Source organism: Oncorhynchus tshawytscha, linkage group LG07, assembly GCF_018296145.1.
Source record: "Oncorhynchus tshawytscha isolate Ot180627B linkage group LG07, Otsh_v2.0, whole genome shotgun sequence".
In the NCBI taxonomy this organism is placed as follows: Eukaryota; Metazoa; Chordata; class Actinopteri; order Salmoniformes; family Salmonidae; genus Oncorhynchus; species Oncorhynchus tshawytscha.
Window position 1 is genome coordinate 63018578 of NC_056435.1, and position 24663 is coordinate 63043240.

Sequence of the window (24663 nt, forward strand, 5' to 3'; positions counted from 1 at the left end):
GCCCATTCTGGGAATGTAAATTTTGCATGGAGGTTCTGAGAACGTTTTACTAATGGTTCCCTGAAAGTTTCCTGGGAGGTTTTATTAACGTTCTGAGAACGTAAATTCTAAGTTATCTGGAGGTTTTTGAAACTTTCACTGAAAACCTCTGACTTATTTTGGGTTAACATTTTTGGAACTCAAAGCGCATATAGGACAAATTAAATTCATTTCCTTAGAGATGAATCATATAAACACAATTATGAGATTTGATTCTATAATCTTCTGTTCTCTTTCCATGTAATTAGTCCACTGTGCCACCAGAATGGAGCTCACAAGACATGCCATTCTTTTTTAAATTTAACTAGGCAAGTCAGTTAAGAACAAATTCTTATTTACAATGACGGCCTACACCGGCCAAACCTGGTTGACGCTGGGCCAATTAGGCACCGCCATATGCTACTCCCAATCATGGCCGGTTGTGATATAGCCTGGATTTGAACCAGGGTGTCTGTAGTGACGCCTCTAGCACTGAGATGCAGTGCCTTAGACCGCTGTGCCACTCGGGAGCCCCCGACATACAAAGCTGTTCATTTTTATATTTTCAAACAGCCCACATTTCAAATCAGATCAAATGAAATCGTATTGGTCACGTACACACGTTTAACAGATGTTATTGGTCACATACACATGTTTAGCAGATGTTATTGGTCACATACACATGTTTAACAGATGTTATTGGTCACATACACATGTTTAGCAGATGTTATTGGTCACATACACATGTTTAACAGATGTTATTGGTCACATACACACGTTTAACAGATGTTATTGGTCACATACACATGTTTAACAGATGTTATTGGTCACATACACACGTTTAACAGATGTTATTGGTCACATACACATGTTTAACAGATGTTATTGGTCACATACACATGTTTAGCAGATGTTATTGGTCACATACACATGTTTAACAGATGTTATTGGTCACATACACGCGTTTAACAGATGTTATTGGTCACATACACATGTTTAACAGATGTTATTGGTCACATACACATGTTTAGCAGATGTTATTGGTCACATACACATGTTTAACAGATGTTATTGGTCACATACACATGTTTAGCAGATGTTATTGGTCGCGTACACGTGTTTAGCAGATGTTATTGCGGGTGCAGCAAAATGCTTGCACATTTCAAAGGAAACAAGCGTTCATTAAGTTCAGGTGTGGCCAATTAGTGGGTGCTGCCAACACACCAGAGCACACTTAACAAGATAGAGGATAGAGAGAGTTTTAATGATGCTGAGAACAGAATGTATATGTTTTTATATAATGTTCTTATAACATTCTCTGAACGTTACTTATGTTTTCTTGTGGTTTTTATGGAAAGTTTTCTTGACGTTCTCTGAACAATTTTAGAACATGTCTTTAAAAAGAACCACGAGAGAACATGTAGGAAACGTTATGCTGATGTACTAAAATCCCCCCCTCCCTCTTAATGTTCTCTCTGAACTACTTGAGAACCTTCCCAATGTCAAACCAGTTAGAGAACATTCCTAGAACATTAACAAAATTGAAATGAAATGTAACCACGTTTGAACTTTTAGGAAACGTTCTGTTAAAGTAATGAAAAAGCAAGAAAATAACATGATTTTGTCAAGTTCCTTAAATGAGCTGAGAATGTTTCAAAGCCAAGCAACTATCCTGCACCATTCCCAGAACGTTGTGGGAAGGTTGTATGCAAAATGACCATAGGACAACCACACTCTCACCAAGTTCTAACAAACATATGGTTCTCAGAACATTGTGTGCTAGCTAGGAAGACTCAGCTGCAGCAGAAGATGGACCCAGTCCTGTGATGCAGTTCCACAGATAAAGGATTTCATATTTCACATTACATTCAGCCACAGGCCCCTGCTGCAACTTATCATCCCATGAAATCGTGTCCATATTGCTCGGTGCCATATCTTCACCATCTATCAGCTCATTCTGTTTCGTTTGGAGGAATATTCACCCCTGTTGGCTATTGGAGAAGATCCCACATGATCGCAGCTTCGCCCACTTCCTAATGTCTCCTCCAGTGACTAATGTCCCCTCCAGTTTGTAGTACTACTTTGGCTAATAGGATGTGCAACTGTAATAGTGGGCAGATCCAAAATGGTAACACTATCTCAGCTATACCATTGACATTGCCCTGTCAGATGAGCCTATTCAGACATACAGTATGTCAGCTACTCATCGTTATGGCATTTCTGCAGCTGGCTCTTTGGAGGTCCACAGTTGCAGCAGGTGAAGAAGGTGCCTGTCAACAACAAGTGAAGACAGTGTGTGAGGAGTTAACACTCTCGCAAATCACCTCCTGGTTAACTTAATTGTTGCTGTGACTCCCTGTGTGTGTGTGTGTGTGTGTGTGTGTGTGTGTGTGTGTGTGTGTGTGTGTGTGTGTGTGTGTGTGTGTGTGTGTGTGTGTGTGTGTGTGTGTGTGTGTGTGTGTGTGAGAAAAGAGGGTGGGGGACTTATTTGACTGTTAGTTGAGGCTCTCGTTAGAAGAAGCAGAGCTGCTCCGAGTCTGCGTCCCAAATCACACCCTATTCCCTACATGTACTACTGTAGACCAGAGCCCCGTGGCACTAGTGCACGATGCGCCGCGGAGCGAAAACAGGTGCCATTTGGAACACAGGCTCAGTCTTATAGGCGGTAGCATGTGTCCCCGCAGCTCCTGGCATGTCAGACGAGACGTTTGCTCAGATGCTCTCCCTTTGTAAAGGTGGAAGACAGTCATGTGATGAGGTGCTTTGAAAGAGAGAGAGAAAAGGGGCCCGCTGACATTACCAATAATGAGGAAAACAACGGTGGAAGATGCCGAAGGGGACACTACGACATTTCACATCTGCAGCTCACCATTTTCAAGGTAGTTGGTGGTTAGTAGTCACTATTCAGTCATATGTGGTAGAATATCAACCCTCTTTTTTATGGTACCTGAAGCACTCCAATTTGTTCCTATTCTATTCAACGGCACATTGCTGTTGTAGTGCAGCCAAGCTTGGGAAATGTGCTTGCACCTATCATTGCCTTATTAGTGACTCTGTCTCAGCATATCTTCAAAGAGAGACTTAGTGGCTTACACTCCTACTCAGGGCGGCTCAGGTGTGTTTAAATCAGCGCTGGTGAGACAAACTCAGCTGCTCTCAACTCAAAGCTAATTCCATGCTTCTATATGGAGTGCCAGGTTTGTGTACACTGTACAGGTCCTGACTGAAAAACATCCACATGGTTTTAAAAAAATCTCTTCCCAGAACCTTGACACTCAGGGATGACAGAATGATAAAAGAGACACTTGGAATGTGTGGACACATTGGAAATGAATTCCGCATGCTTTTGTTCCAACGTCATCGTGAGACATGATCAGCTTCGCTGAATTATTTTCTGATACCGCTCATTTGAAGAGCTTTCGCCATTTCTCAGCCAAAGGGAGTGAACAAAGTACAGTGTGTTCATCTTTGATTAGCGTCCAGTTGGAGGGATCTGAAGTTGTTCGCTTGGTTAAAGCATTTCGCTACACTCGCATTAACATCTGCTAACCATGTGTATGTGACAAATAAAATTTGATTTGATTTGATTTGGTTGTTGCTTAGTAAACACAGGTGACCTTTGGCATGTTAATGCTATGAATTCGATGTAGTATTTACAGCTAATTGGGAATGACTGAATTCATTCACAAAGAGCTGCCGTATTACAGTTCCTTTCACACAGAATGCTCATGTCCGTCTAGAATGATAACCTACCTTTCACACAGAATGCTCATGTCCGTCTAGAATGACAACCTACCTTTCACACAGAATGCTCATGTCCGTCTAGAATGATAACCTACCTTTCACACAGAATGCTCATGTCCGTCTAGAATGACAACCTACCTTTCACACAGAATGCTCATGTCCGTCTAGAATGACAACCTACCTTTCACACAGAATGCTCATGTCCGTCTAGAATGACAACCTACCTTTCACACAGAATGCTCATGTCCGTCTAGAATGACAACCTACCTTTCACACAGAATGCTCATGTCCGTCTAGAATGACAACCTACCTTTCACACAGAATGCTCATGTCCGTCTAGAATGACAACCTACCTTTCACACAGAATGCTCATGTCCGTCTAGAAGGATAACCTACCTTTCACACAGAATGCTCATGTCCGTCTAGAATGACAACCTACCTTTCACACAGAATGCTCATGTCCGTCTAGAAGGATAACCTACCTTTCACACAGAATGCTCATGTCCGTCTAGAATGACAACCTACCTTTCACACAGAATGCTCATGTCCGTCTAGAAGGATAACCTACCTTTCACACAGAATGCTCATGTCCGTCTAGAATGACAACCCACCTTTCACACAGAATGCTCATGTCCGTCTAGAATGACAACCTACCTTTCACACAGAATGCTCATGTCCGTCTAGAATGATAACCTACCTCGGGAATTGTCCGCTTCAAATTTCAAATAGCCCATGGATCCAATGTTCCAACACATGGAATACTTGAATTACTTCCATTATCACAAGCCTTGCCTGTCTTTTCCCTTCGTGAGCATCCAAGGCATCGTCTGCCTATCATACTTTATTATATTACTTTGCATCCCTCTGATGACGCTCAGAAACCTACAGAACCAGCAGCAGGCAGTTTGCCTTTTTTTGCTTTGAGTCTTTAAGCAGCGTATGATTTCTAAATCCACTTTCTTATTAGTGCTCCTGGCCTTTTTTAAATGACCCTCCCGGGTATATGGAAGCTTGATGAGGTTCAGAAATGAATGGAAGGAAAGGAGGAGGGGGAGTAGGGAAGGATGGAGGGAAGAAAAGAGCTTTGAGGAAGAGTGCTGTTCGCGCTTTGCCCCCGAGGGTGAATGAGGAGTTTTCTTTGAGGGCTGGGTGGTAGGCGTTATGGGGGCCGGGTGGTAGGCAGTATGAAGGCTGGGTGGTAGACGTTGTGAGGGCCAGGTGGTAGGCAGTATGAAGGCTGGGTGGTATGCGTTATGAGGGCCGGGTGGTAGGCAGTATGAAGGATGGGTGGTAGGCGTTATGAGGGCCGGGTGGTAGGCAGTATGAAGGCTGGGTGGAAGGCAATATGAAGGTCGGGTGGTAGGCAGTATGAAGGCTGGGTAGTAGGCGTTATGAGGGCCGGGTGGTAGGCGTTATGAGGGCCGGGTGGTAGGCAGTATGAAGGTCGGGTGTTAGGCAGTATGAAGGCTGGGTGGTAGGCAGTATGAAGGCTGGGTGGTAGGCGTTATGAGGACCAGGTGGTAGGCAGTATGAAGGCTGGGTAGTAGGCGTTATGAGGGCCGGGTGGTAGGCGTTATGAGGGCCGGGTGGTAGGCAGTATGAAGGTCGGTGGTAGGCAGTATGAAGGCTGGGTGGTAGGCGTTATGAGGACCAGGTGATAGGCAGTATGAAGGTCGGGTGTTAGGCAGTATGAAGGCTGGGTGGTAGGCAGTATGAAGGCTGGGTGGTAGGCGTTATGAGGACCAGGTGGTAGGCATTATGAGGGCCGGGTGGTAGACAGTATGAAGGTCGGGTGTTAGGCAGTATGAAGGCTGGGTGGTAGGCAGTATGAAGGCTGGGTGGTAGGCAGTATGAAGGCTGGGTGGTAGGCAGTATGAAGGCTGGGTGGTAGGCAGTATGAAGGCTGGGTGGTAGGCAGTATGAAGGCTGGGTAGTAGGCGTTATGAGGGCCGGGTGGTAGGCGTTATGAGGGCCGGGTGGTAGGCAGTATGAAGGTCGGGTGTTAGGCAGTATGAAGGTCGGGTGGTAGGCAGTATGAAGGCTGGGTGGTAGGCGTTATGAGGACCAGGTGGTAGGCAGTATGAGGGCCGGGTGGTAGGCAGTATGAAGGTCGGGTGTTAGGCAGTATGAAGGCTGGGTGGTAGGCAGTATGAAGGCTGGGTGGTAGGCAGTATGAAGGCTGGGTGGTAGGCAGTATGAAGGCTGGGTGGTAGGCAGTATGAAGGCTGGGTGGTAGGCAGTATGAAGGCTGGGTAGTAGGCGTTATGAGGGCCGGGTGGTAGGCGTTATGAGGGCCGGGTGGTAGGCAGTATGAAGGTCGGGTGTTAGGCAGTATGAAGGCTGGGTGGTAGGCAGTATGAAGGCTGGGTGGTAGGCGTTATGAGGACCAGGTGGTAGGCAGTATGAAGGCTGGGTGGTAGGCAGTATGAAGGCTGGGTGGTAGGCGTTATGAGGGCCGGGTGGTAGGCAGTATGAAGGTCGGGTGTTAGGCAGTATGAAGGCTGGGTGGTAGGCAGTATGAAGGCTGGGTGGTAGGCGTTATGAGGACCAGGTGGTAGGCAGTATGAAGGCTGGGTGGTAGGCAGTATGAAGGCTGGGTAGTAGGCATTATGAGGGCCGGGTGGTAGGCGTTATGAGGGCCGGGTGGTAGGCAGTATGAAGGTCGGGTGTTAGGCAGTATGAAGGCTGGGTGGTAGGCGTTATGAGGACCAGGTGGTAGGCATTATGGGGGCCGGGTGGTAGGCAGTATGAAGGTCGGGTGGTAGGCAGTATGAAGGCTGGGTGGTAGGCGTTATGAGGGCCGGGTGGTAGGCAGTATGAAGGTCGGGTGGTAGGCAGTATGAAGGCTGGGTAGTAGGCGTTATGAGGGCCGGGTGGTAGGCGTTATGAGGGCCGGGTGGTAGGCGTTATGAGGGCTGGGTGGTAGGCAGTATGAAGGCTGGGTGGTAGGCAGTATGAAGGCTGGGTGGTATGCGTTATGAGGACCAGGTGGTAGGCAGTATGAAGGTCGGGTGTTAGGCAGTATGAAGGCTGGGTGGTAGGCAGTATGAAGGTCGGGTGTTAGGCAGTATGAAGGCTGGGTGGTAGGCGTTATGAGGACCAGGTGGTAGGCATTATGGGGGCCGGGCAATAGGCGATATGAGGGCCCAATAGCTGGATGACTGGCTCCCCTACTACCTAAGGTGTGTTTGCTGTTGCTGTTGAAGTATCAGTCTCGAACGCAGCCCTAATTAAAGCTGTCACGGCTGGGCGCCTGCAGAGATAATGTTCTATTATTATAGTAATTTGTTTCAATTAAACGCTCAGTGATTTTACAATAACAATTGTGAATCTCAGTCAGTGAGACATCACTCTCAAACAGGTTTGCTCCAATCAGGGAGGGTGTGAACAGGGGGATTGAAGGCTTAGTTAGTCTGGGCAGTAAAGTAGAGGCGCTATTCAATCACACTGCATTTGTACATTGTGTGAAAATGCTTTCTTCAGCCAAAGGAAGACATTGAGACCATCCTCCGCTCATGCTGTTTCTCTGTTTGACATGACAATGCTATGTATGGCCACGCATACGGACAATGCTATGTATGGCCACGCATACGGACAATGCTATGTATGGCCACGCATACGGACAATGCTATGTATGGCCACGCATACGGACAATGCTATGTATGGCCACGCATACGGACAATGCTATGTATGGCCACGCATACTGACAATGCTATGTATGGCCACGCATACGGACAATGCTATGTATGGCCACGCATACGGACAATGCTATGTATGGCCACGCATACGGACAATGCTATGTATGGCCACGCATACGGACAATGCTATGTATGGCCACGCATACGGACAATGCTATGTATGGCCACACATACTGACAATGCTATGTATGGCCACGCATACGGACAATGCTATGTATGGCCACGCATACGGACAATGCTATGTATGGCCACGCATACGGACAATGCTATGTATGGCCACGCATACTGACAATGCTATGTATGGCCACACATACGGACAATGCTATGTATGGCCACACATACTGACAATGCTATGTATGGCCACGCATACTGACAATGCTATGTATGGCCACACATACTGACAATGCTATGTATGGCCACACATACGGACAATGCTATGTATGGCCACACATACTGACAATGCTATGTATGGCCACACATACTGACAATGCTATGTATGCCACACATATGGCCACACATACTGACAATGCTATGTATGGCCACGCATACGGACAATGCTATGTATGGCCACGCATACGGACAATGCTATGTATGGCCACACATACGGACAATGCTATGTATGGCCACGCATACGGACAATGCTATGTATGGCCACACATACTGACAATGCTATGTATGGCCACACATACTGACAATGCTATGTATGGCCACACATACTGACAATGCTATGTATGGCAACACATACTGACAATGCTATGTATGGCCACACATACTGACAATGCTATGTATGGCCACACATACTGACAATGCTATTTATGGCAACACATACTGACAATGCTATGTATGGCAACACATACTGACAATGCTATGTATGGCCACACATACTGACAATTCAATGTATGGCCACGCATACTGACAATGCTATGTATGGCCACGAATACTGACAATGCTATGTATGGCCACGCTTACTGCAATCCTACCATTCCAATACAATACTACAACGAGCAAATAGTCCATGCATAGTGGTGGTCCAGTCAATGTTATTGTATAGTATTTAATCAATCAGTCAAATGTATTTGTAAAGCCCTTCTTACATCAGCTGATGTCACAAAGTGCTGTCCAGAAACCCAGCTTAAAACCCCAAACAGCAAGCAATGCAGATATAGAAGCACAGTGGCTAGGAAAAACTCCCTAGAAAGGCCACAACCTAGGAAGAAACCCAGAGAGTAACCAGGCTATGAGGGGTGGCCAGTCCTCTTCTGGCTGTGCCGGGTGGAGATTATAACAGAACATGGCCAAGATGTTCAAATGTTCATAGATGACCAGCAGGGTCAAATAATAATAATCACAGTGGTGTAGAGGGTGCAACAGGTCAGCACCTCAGGAGTAAATGTCAGTTGGCTTTTCATAGCCGATCATTCAGAGTATCTCTACCACTCCTGCTGTCTCTTGAGAGTTGAAAACAGCAGGTCTGGGACAGGTAGCACATCCAGTGAACAGGTCAGGGTTCCATAGCTGCAGGCAGAACAGTTGAAACTGGAGCAGCAGCACGATATTAGTATTGGCTCCTAAAAGTGGTTCTTTGTAGCTCAGCTGGTTTAGAATGGTGGTTATAACCCCAGGTTAATGGGTTCGATTCCTGGGCCCACCGTTTTATGTCAAATATGCATTTAGTTGCATGTGTTATATGTTCATATTGTCTCTTTAGCCCTCTAGTTATTGGGTCCTAAATACAATTACACATATGGAGATGATTTGAATAATGTGAATTCATTCTTAGGATAAAAAGTAAGAAGTATCCATTCCATACTGCCTCTGTCTGTGAAGCTCTAGCTCTGTAATTTCCTTCAATGTGGTATTACAGTTGCTGGTCAGATCTCCTTAGCTAAATCATATGGTGCAGGCAATCTGAGCTGCGACTAAACCATTTCAAAGGTAAAGCTAGAGGATCATAAGCTTTCTGATGTCCCGTCATAATTGAAAAGCTTTTGTTATTTGACTCTCATTTCACTATGATGCACAGGATGTGAATACAAAACATGGCAACCATAACAACAGCGGAGAGAGGGGAACAGATTTGCCCCAAAGTTTTGTCCTGCTTGCCTCTGCATCACAGTTAGGGTCAGCTGGCTGTTCATTCTGGACGTTGGAAATGCAATATCAAACTGTCTCCCAGCCGTGTGTGCGTGCGTGTGAATTGTGTGTGTGTGTGTGTGTGTGTGTGTGTGTGTGTGCATACATACATGTGTTTGTGTGACTTCTACATCCAGAAGTGTAAAAGAATAAAGCGAAATTCTCCTTTCACAATGGAGATGGTTAATTTATTACATCATCGCCCGTTGCATCATCATTGCCCATTTTAGAATGAAGAAAACATGTTGTCTGTCTGTCCTGGGGGGGATGCGAGTCAAACAGTAATGGCCAAATGAAGCCTGTTACCCAGACAGCACCCCCCCCACGTACAGCGATGATACCGTTTACGAATTAGCATACAGTACCTATGGCAACAGGCAACCTTTGTGAGATTCCGTCATAATGTTTGTACAGCCATCACCCACCTACTTTATTTAGCTCAGGGTGACTGCTTTCTCTCTCTCTCTCTCTCTGAGTCTGAAATGGCGAATAGAAAACACTCCAAAACATTTAATAAAAGTGCCTTAAAGATAACTATTTGGTTAGACAACTGTTGTGTAATTATGTGACTTGTGATCATGTCGCGTTGCAGTAATAGGGTTTCTACATGTACTGTATAGAGGGTCTTGCATTATGGTGTTCACATCTTAATGCACTAATAGGGTTTCTACATGTACTGTATAGAGGGTCTTGCATTATGGTGTTCACATCTTAATGCACTAATAGGGTTTCTACATGTACTGTATAGAGGGTCTTGCATTATGGTGTTCACATCTTAATGCACTAATAGGGTTTCTACATGTACTGTATAGAGGGTCTTGCATTATGGTGTTCACATCTTAATGGCATGAAATGTAAAAGGTAATACTCTACTGAACAAAAATATAAAACGCAACATGTAAAGTGTTGGTCCCATGGTTCATGGGACCAATAAAAATGAAATAGAAGATCCCAGAAATATTCTATGAAATATTTCTCTAAAATGTTGTACACAAATGTGTTTACATTCCTGTTAGTGAACATTTCTCCTTCACCAAGATAATCCATCCACCTGACAGGTGTGACATATCAAGAAGCTAATTAAACAGCATGATCATTACTCAGGTGTACCTTGTTCTGGGGACAATAAAAGGCCACTCTAAAATGTGCAGTTTTGCCACACAACACAATGCCACAGATGTCTCAAGATTTCAGGGAGCGTGCAATTGGCATGCTGACTGCAGAAATGTCGACCAGAGCTGTTGCCAGATAATTTAATGTTCATTTCTCTACCATAAGCTGCCTCTAATGTCATTTTGACCTGACTGCAGTTCGGCATCGTAACTGACTTCAGTGGGAAAATGCTCACGTTCGATGGCTACTGGCACGCTGGAGAAGTGTGCTCTTCACGGATGAATCCCGGTTTCACCTTGTATTGGGCAGATGGCGTCATGTCGGCCAGCGGTTTGCTGATGTCAACGTTGTGAACAGAGTGTGGTGGGGTAATGGTATGGGCAACGAACACAATTGCATTTTATCAATGCTAATTTTAATGCACAGAGATATCGTGATGAGATCATGAGGCCCATTGTTGTGTCATTCATCCGCCGCCATTACCTCGTGTTTCACCATGGTAATGCACGCCCCCCTGTACACAATTCCTGGAAGCTGAAAATGTCCCTGTTCTTCCATGGCCTGCATACTCACCAGACGTCACCCACTGATCATATTTGGGATGCTCTGGATTGATGTGTACAACATCGTGTTCAAGTTCTCGCCAATATCCAGCAACTTTGCACAGCCATTGAAGAGGAGTGGGGCATCATTCCACAGGCCACAATCAACAGCCTGATCAACTCTATGCAAAGGAGATGTGTCGCGCTGCATGAGGCAAATGGTGGTTACACCAGATACTGACTGGTTTTCTGATCTACGCCCCTACCTTTTTATTAAAGTATCTGTGACCAACAGATGTGTATCTGTATTTCCAGTCATGTGAAATCCATTGATTAGGGCCTAATGAATTTAGTTCAATTGACTAATTTCCTTATATCAACTGTAACTCAATAAAATCCCCAAAATGGTTTGAGTTTATATTTTTGTTCAGTGTATTAACAAGACGCGTTCTGTACTGTTCCTTAGTTTTTAGAGGGCCAAATTCAATTTCTTTGAATTGACAACATGCAAAAGAAACTACAGTGTACCTTGTATATGTTTACCTTATACATGGATGAAACCCCTTAGTTTCAATTGACACGATGCTTCTGCTGTTTACTTCTCAATGTACCTTTTGCTCCCATAATTGCTATTTTCTTGTGTTGGCATGGTTTTGGTGATTGCACAAGGGAATACAGTCGATACAGTGTTTGCACACACTATCAGAACCCAATTCAAGGTGTACTAACCTTGGTGCATTCATTCAACTCATTTCTCACAAAGAGACGCCTTTTATTTGCAATATATGAAGAGAAGAGAATATATTTTAGAAATTAACTATTTTAAGAGTTTAGATTTGTAATAAATTCACAGTCTGAAGCTCCTGACATGTAGAAATACTACAACATCCTGCTTTCCAAGTGATTGATCAACTAATCAAAATCAGGGTTATAAGGTCATATTTTGTATAATATTACTATCTGACTTTTATGCCCCATATTTTACATTTGGGCACTCAGCTTTAGTGAAAAAGGAACTAGAATTGAAGCAAATGCTACAAAGAACCAGTTAGAATATGAATAGTGGCAAAATGTGTCTATTACTGCATTCCAAACAAATATCATGAATTATTCATGTTTGATTGAAAGGGAAATGATTGAGTAGTCTGCTATGGCCTCTTCTTCCTCAAACAATAAGAATTAGATAGGTAATTCCTCTTGTTCCAAGAACCCCGCCACAGTTCTATTAAAACAGATAGATCCAAATAGGAAACTACAGAGGACCCCTGTACCTTGCCACTCTACTACTTTTCTGTTCCACAGGTCTCTTTTGTTTGTTTATATGAAGCATAGTGTGCTCAGATTAAAGGGTGATAATTTCACCCAGAGGCTGTTGCTATGGAAATAGGTCTGCAGTAGTTATAATAGGCCATTCATGTTTGATTCATTGTTTTTTCAACGCTTCTTGGTTTGTGAAGACCCTTAAAGAGCAGCTCCACCGAAAATGGAAAATTAATGGATTTTTTTTCCCTTTCTCTTTTTCACCATGTTTGAAAAGTGGAGTGATGGTGTTTTGAATTATGATTTGAGTTTGGAAAATACTGTTTTGTGTGGGGTGAGGTTAAAATGCAGTTATTTGAAATGCAAGAGGAATGTCTTTGTTCAGGCAGCTTTTTGTAAGCTGCTGCCGAGGGAAACAAAAAAAATCTTACGTCCTGTAAATATTTTGGGGGTTTTCAAAGCATAGAGTCTGTTAAACATTACATTACCAGTACATTTTATTCTCAGCAACCTACTGGGGCCAATTATGATTACAGCGCTGTAGACCCTTCATCTCAGAGGCTCTACTTGTGTTTATCAAGATCTCATATGCTAGGACCCTGCAATTAGATCTTTTTAGCACAGCACTAATGTGTAATGTATTATTTAACTCATGAATGTTTAACAGGGCTTATAAATGCTAGTTGATCACTTTCTGATCTGTAAATTGACAAACATTCCCAAGTTATGCTTGCATTACGGCCTGCTTTGGCTCGTGTATGTCCTGATAGATTTTGAATGTATTTTATTTTAGATCTGTCAGACTACTAAGGGTGTTACTTCATGAGGACTCTCTTTAATCAGTTGAAAGCATGTATCCTCCTTTAAATGGGTCAACTTCCAAAAATGAACTTGGAAGTGCAGTGTTTTTTCTACTTGAATGACCAACCAGAGTCATTTTAGTCTATAGTCTAATGTTCTATGAGCAGAGCTTGTGCTGTGAACCATCCTGGTAGTGGAAAATCAGACTAAATGTTGACCATGTTGTGCTCTGAACCATCCTGGTAGTGGAAAATCAGACTAAACGTTGACCATGTTGTGCTCTGAACCATCCTGGTAGTGGAAAATCAGACTAAATGTTGACCATGTGACCATGTTGTGCTGTGAACCATCCTGGTAGTGGAAAATCAGACTAAATGTTGACCATGTTGTGCTCTGAACCATCCTGGTAGTGGAAAATCAGACTAAACGTTGACCATGTTGTGCTCTGAACCATCCTGGTAGTGGAAAATCAGACTAAACGTTGACCATGTTGTCACCTAGGGGTCCCAAATGATCCTAATGATGCCGTACAGTGGCAAGACGCCTCCCACCTGACTTTGAACATTATGTGATTTATTCTGTTGGGTTTGGAACAGATAGTCTTTGATTGCTGATTGTTGGTGTGATTGTTGGTGTGGTTGTTGGTGTGATTGTTGGTGTGATTAATGATACTGTATGTTGTTCAAGGTCATTTGCACCTCAGCACTAGACTTGACATTTAACACATCAAATCTTGCCTCAAAGCACAATCAAGATAAAAATGGCCAGAAAAGTGCAATTTAGTGGAGGAACTCATGGTGTGTGTTTCAATTGTGACTGAGGAGAGTGGGAAAATCAAGATAAGTTGGCTTCCGACCAGTCCTTAGGAGATCAGTGGGACCAGTGAACCTGGGAACGACACACTCACTTTCTCTGATCTCCTACCTACCGCTTTCCCTCCTTAACGCAGGCGCCAAGTTTTTAGGCAAATTGGGAAAATAATGTACAATTAATGAAGTTAAGTAGTAAAGCTGGTCTTCTTCTCTCACCCAGATCCAGGAGATGACTCGCCACGACGGCTCACATTATGACCTCAGCCGTCACAACCCCCATCTGATAAACATGTCACCTAGGATACTGTCCCATCAGCCCATGAGTGCACTGTCCCAACTGAACTCTCAGGTTGGCCGGAGTGCTCTTACCCATGGTTCTCCCTCACCTCCTGGAAGTAAATCAGCCACACCCTCTCCCTCAAGCTCTACACAGGAAGAGGAAACCGATTCCCACCATAAGGTACTGATGTGGCAATGCTTCTTTGATTTCGCTGAACCTAGGGAAAGTCAGGGTGTTGCTGTCGTTGGTGTTGGGTGTTGCACGGCTGAAGGAAATTGTCAAATAGTGGTGCATCTATAACTAGGTTTTTTTTCAGACAGGATTGTGTGACTTGCTGTCACATTGTTGAATTTGTGTATGTATGGCAGAATGACAGTGATTTTATGGCAATTATTCAACAAGCTAGTGTATTTCTGAGAGCCTGCGTATCTCCAATCTCATAGGTAATATAGGACCATCTGGTGTTTTTTTAAATATTGGCTTCAAATCCTAGTTCAAACTGAAAGTAATGCAGCTTTTTATTTTTTATTTTTGTTATAATTGTTTTGCTGTCTAAATGATTTCACTTGAAATGTTCCCGTAATGTGGGATTTGCTGAGAATCTGTTATCACCATGTCACCTCCTTAATTGCACATTGTTAATTGTCACATCAAGAAAGGATCATGGACAAACAACTTCTTACTCCCTTTCCAGTTATGTTGTGGATCATTTTGTTTAAATTCCCTTGTTGCTTTATATATGTTCACATAACTGGTATTGTTGCTGTTCTCTAGGCCCTCTCCATAGCGATTAACAGAAGCTCTGTTCAATTCTTTATATTGCAGCAATGGCAACAGGGATGCATTTGGATGTTTCTGTCTGTATTCGTCTGTAATACGTCTCTATTAGATATGGGAGATAGAACTTGAGGCAACGTACTGTAGTTCCAAACCAAATGTCTTGAAGCAACACTCTTCTATATTGTGTGCTGTAGTGTTCTAGACCTCTACACACCTATCAATAGATGTGTTTCTCTGATGTGGGGTAAACAAGTTGAAAAGGACAGGAAAGCTTGAGGGAGTATATGTGTGCCTCAATCCCTCACAGCTCTTTCATTTGAAACAAGGACACAGGAACAAATACTCAATAAGTGACATTAATTTAATTGATGTAAATCCATACAACAGAGCATACAGAAATGACTCACCAATCAGGGCTCTCATTGGATTTGTTTCCATTAACCTGGGGGATTAGAAAAGAAGAACATGAATGTATTAGTGAATCCGGGGGTTTCTATAGTGTTGTTGCATATTTATCAGCCTCAAGCACAGAGTGATACAACGTTAGACCAGCACATTTTCTGCAACACAATATTTTCTCCACCATACAAGCTCCCTACTGTGCATGACTGTCCATGTATGAATAAAAAACGATTACCATCAGTATATAATTCCATTAGCCTCCAATGTATTCAACATCCACATCAAAGCTAGTAGAAACAGAGGTGATTTTGAATACTTTTTGCTCCGTTGCACAAAAGTTGGAATCTATTATCTTAATGAAACTCTTTAAAGAAGACTGCCGTCGGGAATGTTAGGTGAGAAATGTACAGTTTTACCTAGTCCAGGGAGAAATGCGTTTGTGTTGTTTTGATAAATCATTTTTGACAATGTAAACAACCTATTGCTGAAGAAAAACTCCCAGTTTAAGTTGGAATGGATAATGGTAGTGTTATATTAGATTTGAGAGACTGTATCTCAGTTTATTTTCATAGAGTACAATTCAAAGCAAAAGAGGATCATACTGTAAATACAATGTTCTGTGTTTGATGTGAACAGGATCAGCGTGTGACATTGAATGTTTCTTTCCTGAGAATTCTAAATCAAACCGAGTACTACTTTAAATCGTAGTTTAAGAGGGGAGTTGTTTGCAATTTATTTTTTCACTGTGGATGTCTCTATTACTTGTAATGGATTTAATCAAACAAGTCATTACGATGAAAATGGAATCTAAATTAGTTTTCTTTTGTTTTTCGCAGCAAAAGTTCATAAACATTATTGTCTATTAACTTAGTAAGTAAGATAAGAGGTAAGTCATACTTATGCTTACACTGGACTGGCAACTCATCTCTTGATGTTGGGGATGCAAGCTTGTTTGAGCTGTCTGGTGGGCATTGACACAGATGAGTTGGCACACTGACCATGTTCATTTGTCTACGCGTGGCAGTGAAACGTTACCAACGGAAGGAGCTGTGCACTGAGGTGTGAAGTGAGAGGAGTGGGGAGTGTCTTGTCACTGTGTTCTGTTGCTCTCCTCAGGTAATAGAGAGGAGAATGTACATAATGATAGCATACCATTGTGGAGAGCACTGTCGAAAGGGAACAGTTGATACTGCGTTTCTTACCCGTGTCATACAGTATAATTCTCTGTGAGTGAGCAGTTGTCTTATTGTTCAGTCTTCAAACAGAAAGACAGGAGACAAATGCATAGTTTTTTAAAATCTTCTTCCAGATGACGGGCGAGAAGCGGCCTTCCTCAGAGATGATGAAGCCCAAGACCAAACCGCAGAAGAAGAAGAAGAAAAAGGACCCCAACGAGCCGTCGAAACCCGTGTCGGCCTACGCCCTCTTCTTCAGGGACACCCAGGCGGCCATCAAGAGCTCCAACCCCAACGCCACCTTCGGGGACGTGTCCAAGATCGTGGCCTCCATGTGGGACAGCCTGGGAGAGGAGGCAAAACAGGTGCACACCAATACATACACGTTTATACACACACACACACTGAACACACACACCAATACATACACGTTTATACACACACACACTGAACACACACACCAATACATACACGTTTATACACACACACACTGAACACACACACCAATACATACACGTTTATACACACACACACTGAACACACACACCAATACATACACGTTTATACACACACACTGAACACACACACCAATACATACACATTTATACACACACACACACTGAACACACACACCAATACATACACGTTTATGCACACACACACTGAACACACACACCAATACATACACGTTTATACACACACACACTGAACACACACACCAATACATACACGTTTATACACACACACACTGAACACACACACCAATACATACACGTTTATACACACACACACTGAACACACACACCAATACATACACGTTTATACACACACACACTGAACACACACACCAATACATACACGTTTATACACACACACACTGAACACACACACCAATACATACACGTTTATACACACACACACTGAACACACACTCCAATACATATACGTTTATACACACACACACTGAAGACACACATGGGGTGGCAGGGTAGCCTAGTGGTTAGAGCGTTGGACTAGTAACCGGAAGGTTGCAAGTTCTAACCCCCGAGCTGACAAGGTACAAATCTGTCGTTCTGCCCCTGAACAGGCAGTTAACCCACTGTTCCTAGGTCATCATTGAAAATAAGAATTTGTTCTTAACTGACTTTCCTAGTTAAATAAATGTAAAATAAAAATACATACCGGTACACGTTTGAACATACACGTTTATACACAAATGACACAAATATTAATTTTCACAAAGTCTGCAGCCTCAGTTTTTATAATAGCAATTTGCATATACTCCAGAATGTTATGAAGAGTGATCAGATGAATTGCAATTAATTGTCAAGTTCCTCTTTGCCATGCAAATGAACTGAATCCCCCAAAAACATTTCCACTGCATTTCAGCCCTGCCACAAAGGGACCAGCTGACATCATGTCAGTGATTCTCTCATTAACACAGGTGTGAGTGTTGACGAGGATAAGGCTGGAGATCACTCTGTCATGCTGATTTACTTTGAATAACAGACTGGAAGCTTCAAAAGGAGGGTGGTGCTTGGAATCATTGTTTTTGTCAGTCATGGTTACCTGCAAGGAAACACGAGCCGTCATCATTGCGTTGCACAAAAATGCCTTTTCCAGGCAAGGATATTGCTGCCAGTAAGATTGCACCTAAATCAACCATTTATCGGATCATCAAGACCTTCACGGAGAGCGGTTCAATTGTTGTGAAGAAGGCTTCAGGGCGCCCAAGAAAGTCCAGCAAGCGCCAGGACCGTCTCCTAAAGTTGATTCAGCTGCGGGATCAGGGTACCACCAGAACAGAGCTTGCTCAGGAATGGCAGCAGGCAGGTGTGAGTGCATCTGCACGCACAGTGAGATGAAGACTTTTGGAGCATGGCCTGGTGTCAAGAAGGGCAGCAAAGAAGCCACTTCTCTCCAGGAAAAACATCAGGAACAAACTGATATTCTGCAAAAGGTACATGGATTGGACTGCTGAGGACTGGGGTAAAGTCGTTTTCTCTGATGAATCCCCTTTCCGATTGTTTGGGGCATCCAGAAAAAAGCTTGTCCGGAGAAGACAAGGTGAGCGCTACCATCAGTCCTGTGTCATGCCAACAGTAAAGCATCCTGAGACCATTCATGTTGCTTCTCAGCCAAGGGAGTGGGCTCACTCACAATTTTGCCTAAGAACACAGCCCTGAATAAAGAATCGTACCAACACATCCTCCGAGAGAAACTTCTCCCAACCATCCAGGAACAGTTTGGTGACGAACACTGCATTTTCTAGCATGATGGAGAACCTTGCCATAAGGCAAAAGTGATAACTAAGTGGCTCAGGAACAAAACATCAATATTTTGGGTCCATGGGCAGGAAACTCCCCAGATCTTAATCCCATTGAGAACTTGTGGTCAATCCTCGAGAGGCGGGTGGACAAACAAAAACCCACAAATTCTGACAAACTCCAAGCATTGATTATGCAAGAATGGGCTGCCATCAGTCAGGATGTGGCCCAGAAGTTAATTGACAGCATGCCAGGGCAGATTGCAGAGGTCTTGAAAAAGATTCTTTGCATCAACTTCATGTAATTGTCAATAAAAGCCTTTGACACATGAAATGCTTGTAATTATACTTCAGTATTCCATAGTAACATTTGAGAAAAATATCTAAAGACACTGAAGCAGCAAACTTTGTGCAAATTCTCAAAACATTTGGCCACGACTGTATGTATGTATATATATATATATATATATATATGATCAGTGAAACACAACATAAAGGTACACAACCTTCACTTAAGGTGTTTCTTCTAGCCAGAACCATGGAGGCCTAGTATATTGAAGAATTGTACTTTTTACCTTTATTTAACTAGGCAGGTCAGTTAATTAAGAACACATTCTTACTTTCAATGACGGCCTAGGAACAGTGGGTTAACTGCCTGTTCAGGGGCAGAACAACAGATTTGTACCTTGTCAGCTGGAAGATTTGAACTTTCAACCTTTAAGTTACTAGTCCAACATTCTAACCACTAGGCTACCCTGCCGTCCCGGCAATAATCCCGATGTAGCTAAATGTCAGTAAACACAGTCATCTCTAGCCAACACCTCACGCGTCTGTCAGAACACGAGCTCCATAGAATCTCCTGTCAATGAGAAGAAATTTTATATTCACACAGTCGTCACAGAAAACAATAGTTGAACCAACAACAAACCTTAGACAATCATCTTTGTTCTCGCCGTTGAGGGGGAGGCACAATAAAGGCTCACGTCAAAGAAAATCAATATCTCATTTGTAGTCACAAATAGTAGCACATCCATCAACCTTAAAGTGATAGTTCACTTCAAAATCAAAATGTGTCAGAAGTTTCCAGACCTCGTCCACATAGCTGCATCTACGCTACCGATGGTGTGGATATGGACTGATCCCATTAATAGATCAATTTTTAAGCCTGATAACATCTGATGAACTTTGATTTCGGGCTGAACTGTCAACTTAATATCTAATTTATTAGTATCTGTCCATTTCAGCCCATGGGAGGGGTTTGTAGAAGAAATGAACGCTCCCAGATTGTGTCAATGCCGTCTGTTGTTAATGGCATGACGAGCAGTGAAAGTGTAACGGCTCTCTTCTATCTCCTCCTCTGACGAAGAGGTAGAACAAGGATCGGACCAAAATGCAGCGTGATGATGATTCATGATATATTTTAATGAAGGAAAACCTATACATACAGAAACTACAAAACTAACGAAATGAAATAATGAAAACCGAAACAGCCCTATCTGGTGCAAACACAAAGACAGGAACAATCACCCACAAACACACAGTGAAACCCAGGCTACCTAAATATGGTTCCCAATCAGAGACAACGAGAATCACCTGACTCTGATTGAGAATCTCAGGCAGCCATAGACTATGCTAGACACCCCTACTCAGCCACAATCCAATACCTACTAAAACCCCCAATACCACAACACAACACAAAATAACCCCATGTCACACCCTAGCCTGACCAAATAAATATACAAACACAAAATACTAAGACCAGGGCGTGACAGAAAGGGCATCATAAATGTCATGAAAATGTCCTTATTTGCCTTGATTTGAACTTTGAACTGTGGAACACATACAGGTACAGCAACAGTATCATTTCCATGCATTTCATTTTAATATTTAGCACCTTTATTTACCAATAAATGGTGAATACTGTGAAACACGGCACCATACGAATTGCACCATAGATTAAAAGGGTTGGAAACAAATCAATATTATTCTGAGATAATTGGCTTTAAAGTTCCGAACCCTCATTGGTTTGAATGGTATCAGCAATGTTTATCTTGTATTCTTTTGAACTTAACAACATGCATTGCGGTATTTAGAGTAATACAGTGCATTCGGAAAGTATTCAGACCATTTGACTTTTTCCACATTTTGTTAAGTTACAGCCTTATTCTAAAATGTATTAAATTGGTTGTATTGCTAATTTATAAAATATTTAAAACTAAAATATCACATTTACATAAGTATTCAGACCCTTTACTCAGTACTTTGTTGAAGCCCCTTTGGCAGTGATTACAACCTCGAGTCTTCTTGGGTATGACACTACAAGCTTGGCCCACCTGTATTTGGGGTGTCTTCCATTCCTCTCTACAGATCCTCTCAAGCTCTGTCAGGTTGGATGGGGAGCGTTGCAGAGATGTTCAAATGGGTTCAAGTCCGGGCTCTGGCAGGGCCACTCAAGGACATTCAGAGACTTGTCCCCAAGCCACTCCTGCATTATCTTGGCTGTGTGCCTAGGGTCGTAGTCCTGTTGGAAGGTGAACCTTCGCACCAGTCTGAGGTCCTGAGCTGTGGAGCAGGTTTCCATCAAGGATCTCACAGTACTAGTCTCCCAGTCCCTGCTGCTGAAAACCATCCCCACAGCATGGTACTTCCACTATCATGCTTCACCATAGGGATGGTGCCAGGTTTCCTCCAGACGTGACGCTTTGCATTCAATCTTAGTTTCATCAGACCAGATAATCTTGTTTCTCCATGGTCTGAGAGTATTTAAGTGCCTTTTGGCAAACTCTAAGCAGGTTGTAATGTACTCTACCATAAAGGCCTGATTGGTGGAGTGCTGCAGAGATGGTTGTCCTTCTGGAAGGTTCTCCCATCTCCACAGAGAAACTCTAGAGCTCTGTCAGAGTGACCATCCGGTACTTGGTGAGCTCCCTGACCAAGGCCCTTCTCCCCCCGACTGCTCAGTTTGACCGGGCAGCCAGCTCTAGAAAGAGTCTTGGTGTTTCCAAACTTCTGCCATTTAAGAATGATGGAGGTCACTGTGTTCTTGGGTACCTTAAATGCTGCAGGTCCCACAGTTGACAGTGCATGTCAGAGCAAAAACCAAGCCATAAGGTGGAAGGAATTGTCCGTAGAGCCCCAAGACAGGATTGTGTCAAGGCACTGATTCGCAGTCTGAGGTCCTGAGCGCTCTGGAGCAGGTTTCCATCAAGGATCTCCCAGTCCCTGCTGCTGAAAAACATCAAAACATTTCTGCTACAGTATATAGACAGGTGTGTGCCTTTCCAAATCATGTCCAATCAATTGAATTTACCACAGGTGGACTCATCTCAAGGATGATCACTGGAAACAGGATGCACCTGAGCTCAATTTCGAGTCTCATACCAAAGGGTCTGAATACTTATGTAAATAAGGTATTTCTGATTTTTATTTTTAATACATTTGCAAATAAAAAAAGGTTTTTGCTTTGTCATTATGGGGTATTTTGTGTAGATTGCTGAAGAAAACATTTTATTTAATCCATCTAAGAACAAGGCATGTGGAAAAAGTCCATGGGTCTGAATACTTTCCGAAGGTAGAGAACATTGAACAGAACAAGGCTAATGTAAATAACTACATTTAGACAAAAATGCAGATATAACCTTATAGTCCCAAGCTCTCAATATGCTTATTTGATGCCTGGCTTATGTGATGCCTGGCTAATGTGATGCCAGGCTAATGTGATGCCTGGCTAATGTGATGCCTGGCTAATGTGATGCCTAGCTTTTGTGATGCCTGACTTATGTGATGCATGGCTAATGTGATGCCTGGCTAATGTGATGCCTGGCTAATGTGATGCCTGGCTAATGTGATGCCTGGCTAATGTGATGCCTGGCTAATGTGATGCCTGGCTAATGTGATGCCTGGCTAATGTGATGCCTGGTGATGCCTGGCTTATGTGATGCCTGGTTTATGTGATGCCTGGTTTATGTGATGCATGGCTAATGTGATGCCTGGCTAATGTGATGCCTGGCTAATGTGATGCATGGCTAATGTGATGCCTGGCTAATGTGATGCCTGACTTATGTGATGCATGGCTAATGTGATGCCTGGCTAATGTGATGCCTGGCTAATGTGATGCATGGCTAATGTGATGCCTGGCTAATGTGATGCCTGGTTTATGTGATGCCTGGTTTATGTGATGCCTGGTTTATGTGATGCCTGGTTTATGTGATGCCTGGTTTATGTGATGCCTGACTTATGTGATGCCTGGTTTATGTGATGCCTGGCTTATGTGATGCATAGCTTATGTGATGCCTGGTTTATGTCATGCATAGCTTATGTGATGCCTGGTTTATGTGATGCCTGGCTAATGTGATGCCTGGTTTATGTGATACATGGTTTATGTCATGCATGGTTTATGTGATGCCTGGTTTATGTGATGCCTGGTTTATGTGATGCCTGGTTTATGTGATGCCTGGTTTATGTCATGCATAGCTTATGTGATGCCTGGCTAATGTGATGCCTGGTTTATGTGATGCATAGCTAATGTGATGCCTGGTTTATGTGATGCCTGGTTTATGTGATGCCTGGTTTATGTGATGCCTGGTTTATGTGATGCCTGGTTTATGTCATGCATAGCTAATGTGATGCCTGGCTAATGTGATGCCTGGTTTATGTGATGCATAGCTAATGTGATGCCTGGCTAATGTGATGCCTGGTTTATGTGATGCCTGGTTTATGTGATGCCTGGTTTATGTGATGCCTGGTTTATGTGATGCATAGCTTATGTGATGCCTGGTTTATGTGATGCCTGGTTTATGTGATGCCTGGTTTATGTGATGCATAGCTTATGTGATGCCTGGCTAATGTGATGCCTGGTTTATGTGATGCCTGGTTTATGTGATGCCTGGTTTATGTGATGCCTGGTTTATGTGATGCCTGGTTTATGTGATGCATAGCTTATGTGATGCCTGGTTTATGTGATGCCTGGTTTATGTGATGCCTGGTTTATGTGATGCCTGGTTTATGTGATGCCTGGTTTATGTGATGCCTGGTTTATGTCATGCATAGCTAATGTCATGCCTGGCTAATGTGATGCCTGGTTTATGTGATGCATAGCTAATGTGATGCCTGGCTAATGTGATGCATGGTTTATGTGATGCCTGGTTTATGTGATGCCTGGTTTATGTGATGCCTGGTTTATGTGATGCCTGGTTTATGTCATGCATAGCTAATGTGATGCCTGGCTAATGTGATGCCTGGTTTATGTGATGATGCATAGCTTATGTGATGCCTGGTTTATGTGATGCCTGGTTTATGTGATGCCTGGTTTATGTGATGCATAGCTTATGTGATGCCTGGTTTATGTGATGCCTGGTTTATGTGATGCCTGGTTTATGTGATGCCTGGTTTATGTGATGCATAGCTTATGTGATGCCTGGTTTATGTGATGCCTGGTTTATGTGATGCCTGGTTTATGTGATGCATAGCTTATGTGATGCCTGGTTTATGTGATGCCTGGTTTATGTGATGCCTGGTTTATGTGATGCCTGGTTTATGTGATGCATAGCTTATGTGATGCCTGGTTTATGTGATGCCTGGTTTATGTGATGCCTGTCGTGTATGAAGGAACGAGATGTTATTCATGAAGTATATACTCA

At 43.1% G+C, this 24663-nt stretch overlaps 1 protein-coding gene across 4 annotated transcripts in view; it reads left to right on the forward strand.

The window, feature by feature from the left end:
• The window catches only part of LOC112255020 (TOX high mobility group box family member 2), a 216266-nt gene that overhangs the window by 169712 nt on the left and 21891 nt on the right, over positions 1–24663 (forward strand). For 3 of the 4 annotated variants that reach the window (XM_042324809.1, XM_042324810.1, XM_042324811.1), the window contains 2 exons: positions 14342–14581; positions 16893–17123. In XM_042324809.1, the coding sequence (XP_042180743.1) occupies positions 14342–14581; positions 16893–17123 (471 nt within the window). The remainder of the gene's footprint in view (positions 1–14341; positions 14582–16892; positions 17124–24663) is intronic. The other variant, XM_042324812.1, reaches the window with a different exon arrangement.